Source organism: Sander vitreus, chromosome 3 (assembly GCF_031162955.1).
Source record: "Sander vitreus isolate 19-12246 chromosome 3, sanVit1, whole genome shotgun sequence".
Classification (NCBI taxonomy): Eukaryota; Metazoa; Chordata; class Actinopteri; order Perciformes; family Percidae; genus Sander; species Sander vitreus.
In genome coordinates, this window is record NC_135857.1 from 36,407,463 (window position 1) to 36,427,280 (window position 19,818).

General features: G+C 42.7%; 2 protein-coding genes across 2 annotated transcripts; one reads left to right on the forward strand and one right to left on the reverse strand.

Moving 5' to 3' along the window:
* Window positions 1-1,443: 1,443 nt before the first annotated feature.
* Window positions 1,444-7,838, reverse strand: lipt2 (lipoyl(octanoyl) transferase 2). Its single transcript, XM_078247274.1, has 5 exons — window positions 7,751-7,838; window positions 6,965-7,123; window positions 5,680-6,021; window positions 4,781-4,907; window positions 1,444-3,249 (listed from the first exon to the last, which is right to left on the reverse strand). Exons 3-5 carry the CDS (start codon window positions 5,986-5,988, stop codon window positions 2,999-3,001), a joined length of 687 nt encoding a protein of 228 aa, XP_078103400.1. The 5' UTR covers window positions 5,989-6,021; window positions 6,965-7,123; window positions 7,751-7,838; the 3' UTR covers window positions 1,444-2,998.
* rnf169 (ring finger protein 169) lies at window positions 7,759-18,234 on the forward strand. Its single transcript, XM_078247249.1, has 7 exons — window positions 7,759-8,065; window positions 9,314-9,384; window positions 11,670-11,723; window positions 12,235-12,335; window positions 12,434-12,524; window positions 13,827-14,280; window positions 14,520-18,234. Exons 1-7 carry the CDS (start codon window positions 7,759-7,761, stop codon window positions 15,227-15,229), a joined length of 1,788 nt encoding a protein of 595 aa, XP_078103375.1. The 3' UTR covers window positions 15,230-18,234.
* Window positions 18,235-19,818: the final 1,584 nt, after the last annotated feature.

The following is a 19,818-nucleotide window of genomic DNA, read 5'->3' on the forward strand; positions in this document are numbered from 1 at the left end:
AAAAGAACAATTTTGCTCTCATCAGTCCACTGAATGTTGCCCCATTTCTCCTTTGGCCAGTCCATGCATCTTTTGGCAAATTTCAACCTATTCAGTACGTCTTTTTTTCAGCAATGGGACTTTGCGGGGGCTTCTAGCTGATAGCTTAGCTTCACATAGCCTTCTTCTGATGCTAACAGTACTCACAGGTAACTTTAAGTCTTCTTTGATTTTCCTGGAGCTGATCATTGGTTGAGCCTTTGCCATTTTGGCTATTCTTCCATCCATTCAAATGGTATTTGACTGTTTTTTCCCACGTCGTTTAGGCTTTGGATGCCATTTCAAGGCATTTGAAACCATTTGGGCTGAGCAGCCTATCATTTTCTGCACTTCTTTATATGTTTTCCCCTCACCAATCAACTTTTTAATCAAAGTCTGCTGTTCCTCAGAGCAATGTCTGGAACGACCCATTTTGCTGGGTAGTATTTCAGTGTGAAATGTACTATAACCAGCATGCACAACACTTGCAACACTTTCCTTCCTTCCTTCCTTAAATATGGGCCATAATTGACTCCTGTTTCTTCACAGAATCAATCACCTCACTAACTGAACACAACACTGGTATTATTTTGAATATGCCCCTTTCAATTACAGATTCAATTACCCAGAATGAGCAGCATCATGTCATGACTGTTGGGTCTGTTGGTTTTCTATGACTCTACAACACTTACTAGTAAATTATTTGCCATGTAGAAATATCACTTCTACCAAAACATTTGATTTATGAGGTTTGTGATGTTGGACTGCTATTATTTTGAACACAACTGTACATGGACCTTTCTCTGTAGAGACTAAAGGCCCCGTTTACACGAATACGCTCGCGGGTGAAAACGACAAAATATTTTATCAGATGTGCTTTTGGTTTAGACGGCGACGGTATTTTTGGGGCTTAAAAACGCAAAAAAGCGAAACCACTTTTTGATTGTAACAGGTATAATATTACCGACATTTTATTAGTAATGTGTTATATTACTGCGTTACAGCCAAAAGGAATACATTACTGTAATTACGTTACTTTTGTAATGCGTTACTCCCAACACTGGTGATGAAATAATATAAATATTTCTCAAAATAAAAGACAGTTTCTTTAAATGGCAGACATCTGTCCAAACTGCAGCCATCTTTAACAGGGAATTATCATTTTAGTTGCTGGAGATATTCTCCTTGGAGACCTACACAAATATTTCCTTTATATGTTCATCCAGTGTTTATACCAGAGAGTTTCAGCCGACAGCAGCTTCACTTCTGAGTCTCCTGGATGATTGTAATGAATGATGATGTCATTAGTTTCAACGGGAACATAATAAAAGGTCAATGGATTGTAATATTGGAACAGTTTAAGGGGGTTTTAAATACGTAGAACCCTTTTAAAACTGGTGGTTAAATAACACAAAAGAGCCTTGATTTCACATGTATGAATATTTATCGATAGTTTACATCCAGCAGAAAACAGAATTGTAAACATGAGGCATTGTGGTTGTTAGAAGTAGTTTTAATCGCCTCCCAAACGTTAAACACCATTAATTCACCCATTCGTGATGATGTCATCAGGATAGTTTTAATGGAGGGTAAATTATGGATTGTTATTTCATTCAGGTTTTTTTTGGATAGGTTTTGGTAGTTTCAAGGGTTTTGAAAAGCGAAGAGAAAGTAAAAAAAAACAAAAACACAATAAAAACCTCCCGAAAAAGCAAAGAAAAATTCTTCAAAAAAATGAAAGTGACAAATATGTCAAAAAAAAACAATGTTTAAAAAAAGTTGTGATAAACACCAACTTCCGAAAAAGCGACAAATACATGGGAAAAAAAACGACACAAAATAAAACGTCGAAAAACGTCAGACGAACCTCTAGAAAAGCGCCTGTTGTGTTTTACTCTATAAAGTCAGTTTCTACGCTGATGATCCTCCGCTGTCCGTTAGCCGACACTCGAAATGTTTACCCAAATACACATCACGTTTAACTAAATTACAGATATGCAACTAACGATTGGTTTCATTTTCGGTTAATCTGCAGAGTATTTTCACGATTATTATAATAGAACGTCTACAAAAACACCAAAAACCTTGAGAAAAGTGACAAAAATATTTAAAAACAGCAACAAGAAAGTCAAAAAAAGCGACAAAAAAAAAACAAATTATCTGCAAGAACCTCGAGAATAGCGTCAAGAAACATCTGTTGTGTTTAACGCCATGAAGTGAGTTTTATAAAGTTAGTTTCTACGCTGATGATCCCCCGCTGTCCGTCTCGGTTTGTAATAAAGTCAGTTTCTACGCTGATGATCCCCCGCTGTCTGTCTCGGTTTGTAATAAAGTCAGTTTCTACGCTGATGATCCCGCTGGCCGGCTCATAAAGTCAGTTTCTACGTGGGTACGTAAAGTTTTTAGTAAAATGTTTTTCAGTGACAAGGCTGTAGTTACTTCTACTGTCTTTTTTTCCAAGTTTGTTGCTTTTTTCGAAGGTTTTGTCGTTTGTTTTGACCTATTCTTGCCTTTCTTCCTTACTTTTTTCTACTGTCTTTTTTTCTTCGAAGTTTTCTTTTCACTTTTTTCAAAGTTGGTCACTTTTATCGCCCTAGAGTTGCCTTCCTTCTTTCTACTGTGTTTTTTTTTAAAGTTTTTATTGCTTTTTTTGGACTTTGTGTCTCTATTTTTCGACCTATTCTTGCCTTACTTCCTTCTTTCTACCGTGTTTTTCCAAGGTTTTGTCTCCTTTCTTCTCCATCATCTAAATGTTTTCCAGGTCCAAGGCTGTTGTTTAGTAAATCTATCGCTGACATCGCTGTATTCTTCCTCTTTATATAGACTTTGTTTTTCCACCAAAACTTATTTGCGCTGGTTAGGGGGTACATGGCTTAATAAAACTGTTCAAAGGGGGAACATTATTGAAAAAAACTTGAGAACCCGTGATCTACGCTGATCATCCCTCGCTGTCCGGCTCAGTTTGTTATAAAGTCAGTTTCTACAGTGATGATCCCCTGCTGTCCGTGTCAGTTTGTGCGTCTGTTAGCCGACAGTCGAAGCGTTCCCCGAAGGCATCCAGCAGGTGAGGGATGGTTTCCTCCACGCTGACGTCTCTCTGCAGCTCGGCGCTCAGCGACGTCACTCCTTTCCCCTCGATGCCACACGGCACGATATGGCCGAACCACGACATGTCGGTGTTACAGTTCAGAGCCAGGCCGTGAGACGTGATGTAGCGCCCGCAGTGGATTCCTACAGAAACACAACATTACATTGTAACAATTCGCCCTCATGAAATCCAATCGCGGCGCGGCTGTCTTTGAATGCTGCACGGTGGCGGAAAGTCCCAACACTTAAATTCAACTAAAATGTAACAGCGAACAATCAGTGTTCGACCTACAGTCTGTTGAGATGCCTCTCCAAATGCAGAAAGCAAATCACACCATAAAACGTTAAGACACGTTAAGAAAAAAGATCCGTATTTTGCCGTAATCCAATGACACAAAAAAAAAAAAAAAAGTAATCCACAGCAATCAGTAGATCCACAAACAGAGTCACGGTGTATCCAGCAAGGCCGATACGAGCGTCCCATTCACTAGCCAGCTCCAAAACAGGTGAACGAGGCCTCTCCACTTCGCCGTTTAAACAAAGTGGAATAAATGTATAAAAGTCCAAATCTAAACAAAACGCGCAATCAATTAGTAAGCTGACAGCACATGTATATACATGGCTAAATGCCATGTATATACATGTGCTGTCAATGGCAACCTTTATTGCAATGTTGGCACGGCAAGATGAAATATCTGGTCATGCCAGACGTAATTATATATATATTTATTTATTTATATATATATATATAATTATTTGAAACAATGCAATTACCCGTTTCAGCCACTAGGGCCCCCCCCCCGCAAACTCCACGTATGCTTTGATCCTGAGGGCGTAACGTAGACCGACTATACTAAATAAACAAACAATGCAGAAAAGAAGACGGCTTTAAAAGGGTAACTTTTGCTGTTTGAAACTTGTTAGTTTCTTTTCCGGCTGGCGATAGCGACAAGTCTAAAAAAGTATCAAAAACTTAAAAAAAAAAAAAAAAGAAAAAAAAAACGTTGAAAAAAGTTTGTTTTTTTTTAAACGACATAAAAGTGAAAAAAAATTTCAGAAAAAGCTCATTTTTCTTCCAAAAAAACCTGACAAGAAAGTCGGAAAAAAACTCAGAAAAAAGTTTCAAAACCCTCTGATGCTTAAATAAGCTTAATTAGTGTTGTCACTGGATCAAACCGGCCGGGGATATACACCATACAATATGTATGTATACAGGGTTCATAACGGTAAGGTCACTTCTCACTGGCCCCTATACACAAAGCTAAAAAAACATTTGAAAGTTTGTTTGTTAAACTAAAAATCGAAATTTGAAGGAAAAATAAATCCCAAAAGTGTCAAAATTTGAAGAAAAAAACCCCGTCCAGCCCGTCGAAAAAAACCCCAGAAAAATAGTATTTAAAAAAAAAAAAAGTCAAAACCTTAAAAGTGTTAAGGGCATATTAACTCACTTCCTGACTGGCCACCGCAAGAGAACGATGACGTCATTTATGATGCGATGATGCTGAACGGGTAAGTGGGTTTTTATATTTAGTCCCTTAATGTTGAACCCTTGTATGTATATAGTCATTTCGTTATTCGAGTTGAACCGACTTGGAACAAATAATCAAAACCTGACGGAACAAGGTGAGAGAAGTTTAGGGAGAGAAAAGGTTTCTGTGCCGTTGTGTTGTCGTACCGATGGCGCAGATCTTGTTGTCTCCGACCCAGACGCCGGTGTGAGGAGACGTGGACGCCTCGATACCGAAGCGGCTGCAGACGGAGACGATGGTCTTCTCCAGCTCACAGACGTACCAACGGACGCTCTGAGAGACACAAACACACGGCACGTCAGACATCTCGTTAGTTCATTGTTCATTGTTTTCTGGACGAATGGATTAGTTGTTCGGTCTATAAAATGTAGAAAAAAAGTGAAAACATTTTTTGAAAAAAGTGACAAAAAATGTTGAAAAAAGTGACAAAATAATGTTGTAAAAAGTGACAGAAAATGTTGAAAAAAGTTACAGAAAATGTCGAAAAAAGTGACAAAAGATGTTGAAAAGTGACAAACGTCAAAACAGCGACAAAAACAGAGGAAAAAAAAGCGACCGAAAGTGAAGAAAACGTTGCAAAAAACTAAAAAACGTCAACAAATCGTTGCAGCTCTACATTGTTCTTCAGCTCTAAAATTAACCATTTAACTTTTAAGTTAAAAAAAAACTTCAAAAGCATCGAAAAAAAAACTGACAAAAACATGTTAAAAAATGTCGAAAAATTACAATATCGACTACACACATTAAACTAAAACAGCTAATTATTAGTTTCATTGTCGAAAAAAGATCATCCAAAAACATGTAAAAACAAAAACTGTAGAAAACGTAAAATAATAATTGTAGCAGTTCTACTAAACCAGTTCAGGCTCTAAAATGTCAGAAAATAGTGAAAATGTGGATTTTTTTTTAAGCTTTACTTTGTCGCTTTGTTGATATTTTTTCGGCTTTTTTTCGTCTTTTTTATTGCCTTTTTGAGGCTTTTGTTTAATTCTCCGCCCTGGTTGAGAATCTACTGAGTGAAACCTCGTGGACCGAGGGTCCGGACCTTCTTGAAGCCGGCCAGGTGCAGGACGGGGTAGCAGACCAGCTGGCCCGGCCCGTGGAAGGTGATGAGTCCCCCGCGGTTGGTGCGGTGCACGGCGGCGCCCAGCAGGCGGAGCCGCTCCAGCAGCGCGGCCGGGTACGGCGTGTGGCGGAGCCCGGTGGTGTAGACCGGCGGGTGCTGGCACAGCAGCAGAGCGTGAGCCGCACCGGACCGGTGGCGGTCCACGTAGACCTGCTGCAGCCGCAGAGCCTCCGGGTACGAGACCAGGCCCAGACGGACCACCTCCACTACCGGACGGACGCCACGCATCCTGCAGACCAGAACCAGACCAGCAGACAGAGACTGGAGGAAGGAAACAACCTGACGTTAGTACATAAAACAGCTTCACATGAATCAGTTGTGTTAAACATAAACGTCAACAAAAACTCAACAGAAACGTTGACAAAAACAATAAGAAAACTTAAGAAAACGTCCAAAATGGCGAACAAAACCCGAACACATCTAAAAATGTGACAAAAACGTCGAAAAAAAGGCTGCAACGGGACTAAAAGTTCTGTTGTTGCCGCTGACAGACTCAGATTATTATTCTAAGTGTCTGACAACATTATGAAAGGATCCCTACAGAGATAGACCTTTTAGTTAAAGAGGAAGATCCTTTTAGTTTAACATGAAACAGCCCCGAAATCCCCATCACCAAACCCACCAGACTCCATGTAAATAATCAGGACTTTTAGCGTCGTAAAACACGCTTCATTCAAAGTGGACAGAAACTAAATAAAAACTATCAAAAGCCGTGTTGGTTCATCTTTCCACTGTTCCAACAATCACCACTCTGGTTTGGTTGAAATACACCCTTAATTCATCCATTTACATGTGGAGATATGCTGGCTCTATACACGCTAAAAGTCCTGATTATTTACATGGAGTCTGGTGGAGATATGCTGGCTCTATACACGCTAAAAGTCCTGATTATTTACATGGAGTCTGGTGGAGATAGGCTGGCTCTATACACGCTAAAAGTCCTGATTATTTACATGGAGTCTGGTGGTAGATTTCTGGCTCTATACACGCTAAAAGTCCTGATTATTTACATGGAGTCTGGTGGTAAATTTCTGGCTCTATACACGCTAAAAGTCCTGATTATTTACATGGAGTCTGGTGGAAATATGCTGGCTCTATACACGCTAAAAGTCCTGAGTATTTACATGGAGTCTGGTGGTAAATTTCTGGCTCTATACACGCTAAAAGTCCTGATTATTTACAGTTTGATTTCAGGTGTTTTTACCTGTCAGACTCAACGTCCCCGTTTAGCTTTCAGAAGTCTCCTCTACCGGCGCGCCGCCATTGTTGTTGTGGTTCTTCCTTCTTCCTCGAAGGTAAAATCATCGGTCTACATCCGGGTTTCGCAGCGCTCTGCTGCCACCGGCCGACCTGAAAATAACACCTTTCACAATAAAAGTTGAATTAAATGAATTAATTGTATTTATAAAATAAATGCAATTAGATAATTTTTCTCACATTTGAGACAGAAATTGTGTGTGTAAACTGTAAAATAACATATTTTATACAGTTGTGAACAATATGTTTATTAAAGTAAAATAAAGTCAAATGTTGGATCTAAATATTAAATCTACATCCATAAGTTTCGACACTTATTTGTTCAGCAAACGTTGCAATGTTTTGGCAAAACTCTAATGTAGTTCAAATGAGTTTTTAAGCCAAAGAAAATATGTATTTTAACCAACATTGTATTTGTTTTGGTTAATTTACATAATGAACACACACATATTCCCGGATGTTATATGTGATATTTGTATATATCTTATCAAGCTTATGTTTAAAGCTTGTTACTGTCAAAAAGGATTTTATTTACATAAATATAAAATGAATATGTAAAATAAAATCAGTCATCCAACGTTAAACCCGTTTTATTTTGAAGTCAAACATCAGGCTCGCGCCGTGTTCCAGCTCCGCTGTTGGCGGGCTGCACGCGCACGCGCGTTCAATCTGCGCTCGCGCTGTTTCGGCGGCGGCAGGGCGGGGTTTGTTTTGAGAGAGAGAGAAGACTCACCAGGGAAGATGGCGACCGCAGGGTCCGCCGAACGGCCTGGCAGACCGGCCAGAGCCGCCGCCAACGCCGGCAAGTACCGGTCCGGGTCCAGGCCCGGAGCTGGGTGTGTGTCCGGGTCCAGTCCGCCGGAGAACGAGGCGAAGAAGCGGCCGGCGTACGTGGAGGGGCAGCGCGGCGGCGGCAGCGGCAGCCCGCCCTGCGGACAACCGGCGGCCTGTCAGAGACGCTCCAGCAGCGGAGAGCGGCTCCGGAGGAGGAGTGACTCCGAGAAGAGTAGCAGCAGGCCGGCCAAGAGGGACTACGAGACCCGGAAAGGTCGGTGCTTATTTTACAATTTTTTATAAATTACTTTTCAAATGTACAGTACATTCACTTGCCATATACATTCAAATTGTCAAAAATGTTGGAACAAGAAACAACAGGATTGGCAAACAAAGGAAAAAAGTAGGCTACAGAGGACATTTCTTTTTAAAACATTTTTTATATTAAGTAACGTTAGTTTTCAATTTTTTTTTTACCGTTTAAAAATATTTTACCGTACAACCGCAAAAAAAACACAGACACGAGTTTGAAAGTGTCCACTAGTGTAACTTTATTACAACTTTAATCACTTAATCATAACTTTAATGTTAGCAAAAGAGTTTGTTAACGTCTGACACGTAAAAAAAAATAAAATAAAATACTAATATAGACCTTTTTTTCAATGGAATTCTATCGCTAGGCAACAGCCTGGCCCCTCGTTAACGTCCTGTCAGTTGACGTCATTTAGAATGTTTACGTTTTTAACAGAAATAAAGAAAATGAAGGTCCTTTAAAGGCAGCATTACAATGTGTTGTTATGATGCTGCTGAAGCCTTAGAAAGTGAGCCCCAGTCAGCTAAGCTAACGTTAGACACTCAAATGAATAAAACAAAGCAGTAAGTGGACACCAGACAGTGTTCCCTATCACGTTTTCATTGATATAAATGTTTAAAAAGCTGCCGAAAGCGAGTAAAAAAAAAACTGCGTTATTTTGTAGTTTTTTGGGGTCAGATTTGTAATGGGAGGACTTGCCCAGACTTGTACAAGCTGTAGGAGGAGCTGATGTAAAGTTACCACAGTATTGCAGTATTAGTACTTCTGCCTCCTTCAGGGTCTTTATGTCCCTGTGTTTGAGTTGAATGGACTGAACTGTTGCAGCAGTGTTTGTCTTTGTTATCAGCGACCTGCTTGATCATTATATCTTTACCTTCGTTAACGGGATTATACTGGATGAACAAACTCTTTATAATCCAAGTAGGTTCTGTCTGTAGTGATTAGATTTAGATATAATGGTGATAGGTTTACGTGTTTACAGTAGGTACACACACACACAGACACAGATACATAGACACACACACACACACACACACACACACACACACAGAGACGCACACACACTCAAATAATACCACATGTGGTTGTATATCCTTCCATGGATTTCATCCATAGCATCTAAATTCCAAATCTATATTAATAAACGTAGTGCTGGCAGTGACAGTGTGCTGCTAACTGTGCTTGTGTTGTGTTGTGTTGTGTCTTCAGAGTTCTTCGTGTCTCCCGCTCTCGTCCCAAAGTGTTGTGACTCTTTATCAGGACCCACCGGGAAACACAAGGTGAGTCAGAGTCACGCTTCTGGGTTACATCTACTCTGTAGGTATGTTTGGAGCTACGTGGCGATAGCGACCCTACGCAGCCTGACGTCACCTCTACATAATGGAACTACACGTCACAGCGACGCACGCCACTCGGCCGTGGCTGGGTAGCGTTGCATCCCCCCACACACACACACACACACACACACACACACACACACACACACACACACACACACACACACAACTCATTTCCTGGTTCTCCTTCTCTATCAACAACATGAAATCAAGGAGGGGTTCACTTCTCCTGCTCCAGATTTCACCGTGGTCAGAAAGAACAGAGGAGACACACACACAGACACACACAGACACACACACACACACACACACACACACACATACTGGCTAAAATGACGCAGACACACCAGCGCGTGTAAGCACTTATAAACCTCAGGCCCCTATCGTAGGCTACAGCCAAAACACACTAGCCACTCCTTTGCCGAAATAATGCGTAGATATAACCTACAGAGCATGTGCACACGTCACCATCCTGCATCCTGATAAAGTTCCCATGGCCCCCACATCATCACATACCCTTCACCAGGGTATGTGATGATGTGGGGGTATGGTGAAGGGTATGTGATGATGATGGGGGGGGGTATGGTGAAGGGTATGTGATGATGGGGGGGCCAAGGGAACTTTATCAGGATCATAGTATCCTGGATCCATGAAAAAACTGGCCTTTCAAAATAAAAGTCTGCCTGCCTCTATGGGAATCTAACATAGGGGGGTACTGACTTTAGTTGCCAGCGGTTTAGACATTAATGGCTGTGTGTTGAGTTATTTTGAGAGGACAGCACATTTACTCTGTTATACAAGCTGTAACCTTCATATTTTACATTGGAGCAAAGGCTCATTTCTTCAGTGTTGTCCCATTAAAAGATATAATAAAATATTTACTGGAAATGAGTCGTGTGTGGGGGGGGATGCAACGCTACCCAGCCACGGCCGAGTGGCGTGCGTCGCTGTGACGTGTAGTTCCATTATGTAGAGGTGACGTCAGGCTGCGTAGGGTCGCTATCTCCACGTAGCTCCAAACATACCTACAGAGTAGATGTAACCCAGAAGCGTGACTCACGCTTTAACCTGGATATAATGGGATGTTTTTTTAATATTTATTTTTAATGTAATACATACTGTATACTGTGTACATATACTTATACTCTACTTATATTGTTTATATTCTATTTAGAGAATGTGTGACGTGCACCAACAAATTCCTTGTATGTGTTAAAAACGTACTTGCCAATCAACCCTTTCTGATCCTGATCCTCAGTCCATGAACACAGTAACACATGAATGGAGTCAACAACGTCCGCAGCCTCTACAGTAGTTAACTGTAGCAACTTAATGTTGAATCCACACGCTCTTTACACACCGTAGGAAAGCACATCGCTATCGCCAGCTGAGTGACCATTTAGTTTGGCAAATATTCACTAACCAGCGTAAGATGAAGGCATGTTGGGGGGGTGAAATTAGAAGGCTAACGTTAGCTAACGAGCAGCAGCCGGCCGTTGGGTCGCTCCGCTCCCACCGTAGGGAGAACAGCTGACAGTCCGGGAGAGGCTGTCTGGTTAACACCAGTTCTTAGCTGTGACTGTCCTTCCTTTGCCGTACCTGAAGTTGCTGCATTCTGGCTGCTGTCTGTAGATTCCTTCATGCTCAGCTCGTATTCTTCCAGATGTTTCATACCAGATGTTGTTACAGCGGTGATGTTGTGTATTGTTTAGGGTCCTCGCCACCACCAGACTAATCAGCATTGCAGATTGAACATGTAGCTGGACTTGAATGGCCTTCTTTTGACTGAAAGTACTGCCAAACAACCCTTTTTCTGGTCACCAGTTCCATTTCCACTTCCTCTCAGCCTACATAATTGGAACATAGACAGTAAAAGAATGATTTGAACGGTCCACCTTCCTGTTGTATTCATTACGTCGACCAGCGTAGCGCGCGTAATGCAACAAAGAGTATAGAAGTAAGAAGAGCATTCAGTCCAAGATGGCGGAGCTGCAGCTCTGTCATGGGTGCGTTTGTTGCAATGGAACGGTCTGTTGAGTTTCACCTCTTGGTACTTCTCTTTGGCAGCGTTTGGTTCAGCTGAAAAAAAGCCTAAAGTTTGTCCGAATCCGAACCGGAACTCTGATTTCGGTGCATCCCTAGTTTAAACTGCATGTAACCGCACAGACTGAACGCAGCAGGAGAAGCTTTGGGAGCCTGGCCTTGACTGACTCTGGTTTGTGTTCCAGCTGCTGTCGTCGGAGGACAGAGAGGACGTGAAGAGGAGACACGACGAAGAGCCTGTACGTCTGATTAAAGCAGCTCTTTCAGTGTTTATCCAACCCCAGGAATCAACATTACGTCATGTTTTCTCTTAAATAATATTATAATTAATGTGACGCACACGCGCACACACACACACACACACACATATACACACACACACACACACACATACAGACAAACACACGCACACACACATACACATACACACACACACACACAGAAACACACACGCACGCACATACACATATACACGCACGTACACATATATACACACACACACAGAGACATGCACACACACACACACAGAGACGTACGCACATACACATGCGCAGACACACACACACACTTTATTTTCTCTGTAACAAAATGCCTTAAAAAGCTTTGATATTGCAGCTAAAAAAGGACGGAATAATGTGTAAATTGTGATATTAACGGAGTCTTTTGGCAGTTTTTCCGCCCGTTAAACGGCTGTTTTTCCGCCTGTCAAACGGCTGTTTTTCCATCCGTTAAACGTCTGTTTTTCTGCAGGGAGTTCTGTCTGACTCAGAGAACGAGGAGCCAATCAGCAGGAGGATCAGAAACATCTCGGCCTTCATCAGGAAAACCAAAACCTCCGCAGCCTTCACGGGGTGAGACCGCCATTCACAACGCTCTTCTCACACCTCACTCTCCCGGCCGCTGCTGCTGCCTGACCTCTGACCTGCGTGTGCTCTTCTTCCTTCTTCAGTGGTTCCCAGAGGAGTCAGAGCTGCACCGACCCGGTGGAGGCGCGAGGAGGGAAGCTGAAAGTCGTCACCCAGCCGGCCCTCATGGACCGAGTACGTTAGACAACCTCTGGTGCTTCTCTGCCTGAGTACTGCGTACTGAGTACTGGCAAAACTGATTTGTCTTCCCTTAAGTTCCCTTAAAGCTACATTGTGTAAGAAGTTCTCCCATCTAGCGGTGAAATTGTATATGACACCCAACTGAATATTACTTTCTAGCCCCTCCCCTTCCGAGTGCGTTTTAACTCCTACGGTGGCCGTATTATTCCAAGAAGTACCACTTTGTCCATGAGTGATCCTTCCAGTGTAATAATAGTTTTACATTTTCGTTATTTTGGTACCATTTCATTGCGAACATCAGCTATCAGGTTCCCAAGCTAATGTATGAATGCAAGCTAATGTATTATAAAGATGGAGGTATGTCCCTCTTTGGTTAATGTATTATAAAGATGGAGGTATGTCCCTCTTTGGTTAATGTATTATAAAGATGGAGGTATGTCCCTCTTTGGTTAATGTATTATAAAGATGGAGGTATGTCCCTCTTTGGTTAATGTATTATAAAGATGGAGGTATGTCCCTCTTTGATTAATGTATTATAAAGACGGAGGTATGTCTCTCTTTGGTTAATGTATTATAAAGATGGAGGTATGTCCCTCTTTGGTTAATGTATTATAAATATGGAGGTATGTCCCTCTTTGGTTAATGTATTATAAAGACGGAGGTATGTCCCTCTTTGGTTAATGTATTATAAATATGGAGGTATGTCCCTCTTTGGTTAATGTATTATGAAGATGGAGGTATGTCCCTCTTTGGTTAATGTATTATAAAGATGGAGGTATGTCTCTCTTTGGTTAATGTATTATAAAGATGGAGGTATGTCTCTCTTTGGTTAATGTATTATAAAGATGGAGGTATGTCCCTCTTTGGTTAATGTATTATAAAGATGGAGGTATGTCCCTCTTTGGTTAATGTATTATAAAGATGGAGGTATGTCTCTCTTTGGTTAATGTATTATAAAGATGGAGGTATGTCCCTCTTTGGTTAATGTATTATAAAGACGGAGGCGCTACATGGCGGCCGTCATTCCAGCGAGTCGCTCGTATGTATTCTGAATGATTCTGAATGTCAGATTCTACGCTTACGAGAATACTTTGATAGAAATTGACTTGCCCCAGTGGACTATTGACTTAGAATCTCAGTATATTAACTTCTGCACACCGGCGTGCAACGTATTACTTTGTATTAAGGAGTCTGGAGATCCTTTTTTCTTGTTGGAGGGGAAATCTATTGTTGGGACATTGTTGTTTTCTCTCGTGGTCGTGTTTTAAACGTCCTCTCCCCCCTCTGCTCCTCCAGGTCGGCATCAGTCACAGTTACACGGCAGGAATCCTCCTCTCGTCGGAGAACAGTCGCTCCGTCTCGGCTCCCATCACGGCTCCGGACCGCCGCCACCCGTGGCGACCCGTCCTCTCGTCGTCCTCCACGCCCCTGACCCTCCTCGCTCCGGCGCCGCAGGCCGAGCTCTCGGCCAGCCCCGACAGCAACGACAGCATCTCGGAGGAACTCAACCACTTCAAGCCCATCGTGTGCTCACCGTGCACGCCGCCCAAACGCCTGGCGGACGGCCGCCTGCTGGAGCCCGCCATCGTGAAGTCCACGCCGCGCAACCTGACGCGCGGCCTGCAGAAGGCCACCAGCTATGAGGCGAGCCCCGCCGTGCTGCAGAAGTGGCGGCAGATCGAACTCGACCGGCAGAGCCTCAAAGTCAGCTGCAAGGCCACGCTGACGAGCCCCGATGGAGAGACGCACAGTAGGGATATTGACCACACACACACACATATACACACACACAGACACACATATATATATATATATATATATACACACACACACACACACACACACACACACACATACATATACAGACACACACACACATACAGCTATGAGGTTGGTTCTTTTGTCCTTGTCATTGTTCTTCTGTATATCAGTGTGTCTCACTTTCACGTACAGATATCTTCCGTTAAAGTTAAAGTTCTTCTTCCTTAGGCGGAGCGGATGCAAAGACTCATCCGCCCCCCGCGGCGCCAGCGCGGGACGCAGACGGAGTGGCGACCGCCAACAAGAGACGGCTGCTGTTCGAGCCGCCCGCCGGAGATGCCGACGCCTTCCACAAACACCAGTCGGTGAAGATCCGAGTGCCGGCTGTTCGCTACAGTGGCGAGGCGGCATTCAGAGGAAGTTCGGACTTCCAGGAGCTGACGGTCGGCGCTCCTGAATCCTGCGCCAGCAACGCGCTGTTTGGCAGGCGGCGCTCGTTCTCCCCGTACACTAAGAACTCCGGTTTCCAGTCGTGTAAATCGGCCTCGAAGGACCCAAAGGACTCGAAGGACCAGCAGGACCTGCAGAGTCCCAGGAAGGATTGCGACAGCGGCCTCCGCAACACGTCTACCTCGCGGCGGGGACAGAAACGAGAGCAGAAGACCAAACACCTGGACTCGGAGCGGGACTCGGAGCGGAAGAGGAGCCGCTCGGCCGGCCAGGACGCCTTCGAGGAGCGGTACGTCGGCGGGCGGACGCAGCAGGAGCGCCGGGACCGAGCCATCGCCCTGAAACTGCAGAGACAGTTCGACATGGAGGACCAGGCCGCCAGCCGCCGGCGGAGCCCCCAGATGTACTTCCTGCGCTCCTGGATGTCCAATCAGAACCGCAGGAAGCGCGGCCTGAGGAGATCCCGGCGAATCAACAAGAAGCACTAGAGAGGAGTCGTGTGACTCGCGGCACAAAGACAGACAGACAGAGAGGAAGAGAGGTTTCATATATATGCAAAGAAAGTGGCAAAAAAGTATGAATGTTTTTACATGAATGCAGACTTTAAATCACAGTCCGCTGTCAAGGAAAAGGAACATTTCCTCCAAAGATTGTTTGGAGATTGGAGGGAGGATCCCTACAGAGATAGACCTTTTAGTTAAAGAGTAAGATCCTTTTAGTTTAACATGAAACAGCCCCGAAATCACCATCACCAAACTCCACCAGACTCCATGTAAATAATCAGGACTTTTAGCGTGTATAGAGCCAGCATATCTCCACCAGACTCCATGTAAATAATCAGGACTTTTAGCATCGAGAAGGCAGCGGAGAAAAAGTGAAAGAGATGAAGCTTTGTTGTTGCAGGACGCAGTCACCTGTTGTTACTTAAACTCCTCGGCGGTTCAGTGCTTGTGTTTCTGTTTTATGCCTCACTAGAGCGTTAGCGGGATGAACTGTCATTACTATGTTTACCTTTTATCAAATCACCTGAAAACGGCAGCAGGCTGCTATGGTAAAACCTTACAGACCTCTACACACCTCACGTTGCTCGCTTGTAACTCAACTATTCTCCGTACCTGGCTGAGACAAATATTTAAATCCCAAAATTGAAAATCGAATACCTACCTATTGAACGAATGTTCTGATCCATCCCTACTGGTTTGGTTGAAAGAAACCCTTAATTCACTCATTTACATGCTGGCTCTATACACGCTAAAAGTCCTGATTATTTACATGGAGTCTGGTGGATTTGGTGATGGTGTTTTCGGGGCTGTTTCATGTTAAACTAAAAGGATCTTACTATTCAACAAAAGTTTTTTTCAAACCCAGTCGGCTGTTGTGGAAAAGGTTAAATGCAACTGAACATTTCCTCCAAAAACATTGTTTATTTTTGATCTTCTCACCAGCAAATCACCAAAAAACGGAGTTATAAATCAGCTTACATCACATCTTTGATAGGTGACTTTATTTTAACTTAAATTAATTGACCATAAATCCAAAGAATCAATCAACTTTGCTGTTCCTGTTTAAAGGGTAAGATCCTATGTCCCCATGTTTTTGTGTCTTAAGTGACTGATGGGAACAAATTTCTCTGAAACTGGTCCAGAATTGAGCAAAAACTGCTAGTTAACGTCCACTAAAAGTTGTGTTGTTGCTGCTGACAGACTCAGATTATTATTCTAAGTGTCTGACAACATTATGAAAGGATCCCTACAGAGATAGACCTTTTAGTTAAAGAGGAAGATCCTTTTAGTTTAACATGAAACAGCCCCGAAATCACCATCACCAAACTACACCAGACTCCATGTAAATAATCAGGACTTTTAGCGTGTATAGAGCCAGCATATCTCCACCAGACTCCATGTAAATAATCAGGACTTTTAGCATCGAGAAGGCAGCGGAGAAAAAGTGAAAGAGATGAAGCTTTGTTGTTGCAGGACGCAGTCACCTGTTGTTACTTAAACTCCTCGGCGGTTCAGTGCTTGTGTTTCTGTTTTATGCCTCACTAGAGCGTTAGCAGGGATGAACTGTCATTACTATGTTTACCTTTTATCAAATCACCTGAAAACGGCAGCAGGCTGCTATGGTAAAACCTTACAGACCTCTACACACCTCACGTTGCTCGCTTGTAACTCAACTATTCTCCGTACCTGGCTGAGACAAATATTTAAATCCCAAAATTGAAAATCGAATACCTACCTATTGAACGAATGTTCTGATCCATCCCTACTGGTTTGGTTGAAAGAAACCCTTAATTCACTCATTTACATGCTGGCTCTATACACGCTAAAAGTCCTGATTATTTACATGGAGTCTGGTGGATTTGGTGATGGTGTTTTCGGGGCTGTTTCATGTTAAACTAAAAGGATCTTACTATTCAACAAAAGTTTTTTTCAAACCCAGTCGGCTGTTGTGGAAAAGGTTAAATGCAACTGAACATTTCTCCAAAAACATTGTTTATTTTTGATCTTCTCACCAGCAAATCACCAAAAAACGGAGTTATAAATCAGCTTACATCACATCTTTGATAGGTGACTTTATTTTAACTTAAATTAATTGACCATAAATCCAAAGAATCAATCAACTTTGCTGTTCCTGTTTAAAGGGTAAGATCCTATGTCCCCATGTTTTTGTGTCTTAAGTGACTGATGGGAACAAATTTCTCTGAAACTGGTCCAGAATTGAGCAAAAACTGCTAGTTAACGTCCACTAAAAGTTGTGTTGTTGCTGCTGACAGACTCAGATTATTATTCTAAGTGTCTGACAACATTATGAAAGGATCCCTGCAGAGATAGACCTTTTAGTTAAAGAGGAAGATCCTTTTAGTTTAACATGAAACAGCCCCGAAATCACCATCACCAAACTACACCAGACTCCATGTAAATAATCAGGACTTTTAGCGTGTATAGAGCCAGCATATCTCCACCAGACTCCATGTAAATAATCAGGACTTTTAGCGTGTATAGAGCCAGCATATCTCCACCATGGACCATGGAGTCTGGTGGGTGTTCACATCAGACACTTAGACACAACAACATGGGAAAATAGGGTCCAGGTTATGAAAAAAAATACAGAAATTACCGTTCAAAGTTGTGGAATAATCATGTTGTGACACTTAAGTCAGGAAGCGTGGATTTATTTTGATTTTTGCGAAGAGTATTATTATTATGATTATTATTATTATTATTATTGTGTTTAATTAACAGAGTTTCAAGTGTTTCTCTTTAGAGACTCTGAAGGGTTTTGTATTTGATTTTTTTAACTGACGCCATACGAGCTTTACTCTCTCCAACACTGATATGCACATTTTCTACAGTTGTCCAGAAGAGTTCAGGGTTAATGCTGAGTGCCAAATGTCTGACGGACCGTGTTAATAATTCATAATTCAGTAGTTTGGGATGAGAGGAGATCTGTGGCTGCTGAAACCAAGAAACCCCTCAAAAACCTGAGACAACATGCGTCCTGTCTTCTTTATAATGTTTATAACACACACACACACACACACAGACAAACAAACAGAGACACACTCACTCACATACACACACATACTGTACCCACGCAGACAGACACACACACATACTGGACACACGCAGACAGACACACACATACTGGGCACACGCAGACAGACACACATACTGACACACTGCAGACACACGACACAGACACACACAGACATACACACACACATACTGTACCCACGCAGACAGACACACACAGATACTGGACACACACATACTGTACCCACGCAGACAGACACACACACATACTGTACCCACGCAGACAGACACACACAGATACTGGACACACGCAGACAGACACACACATACTGTACCCACGCAGAAAGACACACACACATACTGGACACACGCAGACAGACACATATACACACACATACTGTACACACGCAGACAGACACACATACACACACATACTGGACACACGCAGACAGACACACATACACACGCAGACAGACACATACACACACATACTGTACCCACGCAGACAGACACACACACATACTGGACACACGCAGACAGACACACACACACACATACATACTGTACCCACGCAGACAGACACACACATACACACACATACTGTACCCACGCAGACAGACACACACAGATACTGGACACACGCAGACAGACACACACATACTGGACACACGCAGACAGACACACACACATACTGTACCCACGCAGACAGACACACATACACACACACATACTGTACACACGTAGACATACACACAGACCCTCTCAAAAACACACTCTCACACACACACGCACAAAGAGACACACTCTCTCACACAGACACACACACACACTGTACACGCGCAGACATACACAGACCCTCTCAAACACACTCTCACACAAAGACACAGAGATACTTGCACACAGACATACTGTACACACACAGACACACATACTGTACACTCAGACTCACGCAGACACAATCAAGCACAGACACTCACACAGACAGACACAATCACGCACAGACTCACACACACAGACACACAGACCCTCTCAAACACACTCACACACACACACACACACACATACTGTACACAGACACTCACACACACCCTCACAGACACACTCACGCACAGACACTCACACAGACAGACACACTCACGCACAGACTCACACACACACACACACACACAGAGACACTTACACACAGAGAGAATGCTGTCGGACACTTGGTCAGAAGTTGAAGGCGTCAGCTGGGACCTCATCTGGATCAGCAGAAGAACATTTTCCAGAAAAACCTTAAAAATGTGTCAAAAACGTCGACAGAAGCTACAAAAAAATGTCAGAAAACGCTGTCATTCTAATATATATTTTATATTATAGGGAGAAAAGTTTCAAGTTTTAAAGAGCTACATAAGTACGTTAGTAATAACGGTAATGCTATATGCTGTTTTTGTTTATATTCATATTCATTAAAACTTAGAACAGAGATCAAACGTGTGAATATAACATGAAAATATCAGCACATCTCTACCAATATCCAACAACGAATGCTAATATTATGG

Coding starts and splice junctions, on each gene's coding strand:
- lipt2 (XM_078247274.1), bottom strand. CDS start 5,988: ATGCGTGGCGTCCGTCCGGTAGTGGAGGTGGTCCGTCTGGGCCTGGTC. Junction 4,908..5,679: donor ACCTGGCCGGCTTCAAGAAG/GTCCGGACCCTC, acceptor TGTGTCTCTCAG/AGCGTCCGTTGGTACGTCTG. Junction 3,250..4,780: donor CAACAAGATCTGCGCCATCG/GTACGACAACAC, acceptor GTGTTTCTGTAG/GAATCCACTGCGGGCGCTAC.
- rnf169 (XM_078247249.1), top strand. CDS start 7,759: ATGGCGACCGCAGGGTCCGCCGAACGGCCTGGCAGACCGGCCAGAGCC. Junction 12,336..12,433: donor ACCTCCGCAGCCTTCACGGG/GTGAGACCGCCA, acceptor TTCCTTCTTCAG/TGGTTCCCAGAGGAGTCAGA. Junction 14,281..14,519: donor CCCCGATGGAGAGACGCACA/GTAGGGATATTG, acceptor CTTCTTCCTTAG/GCGGAGCGGATGCAAAGACT.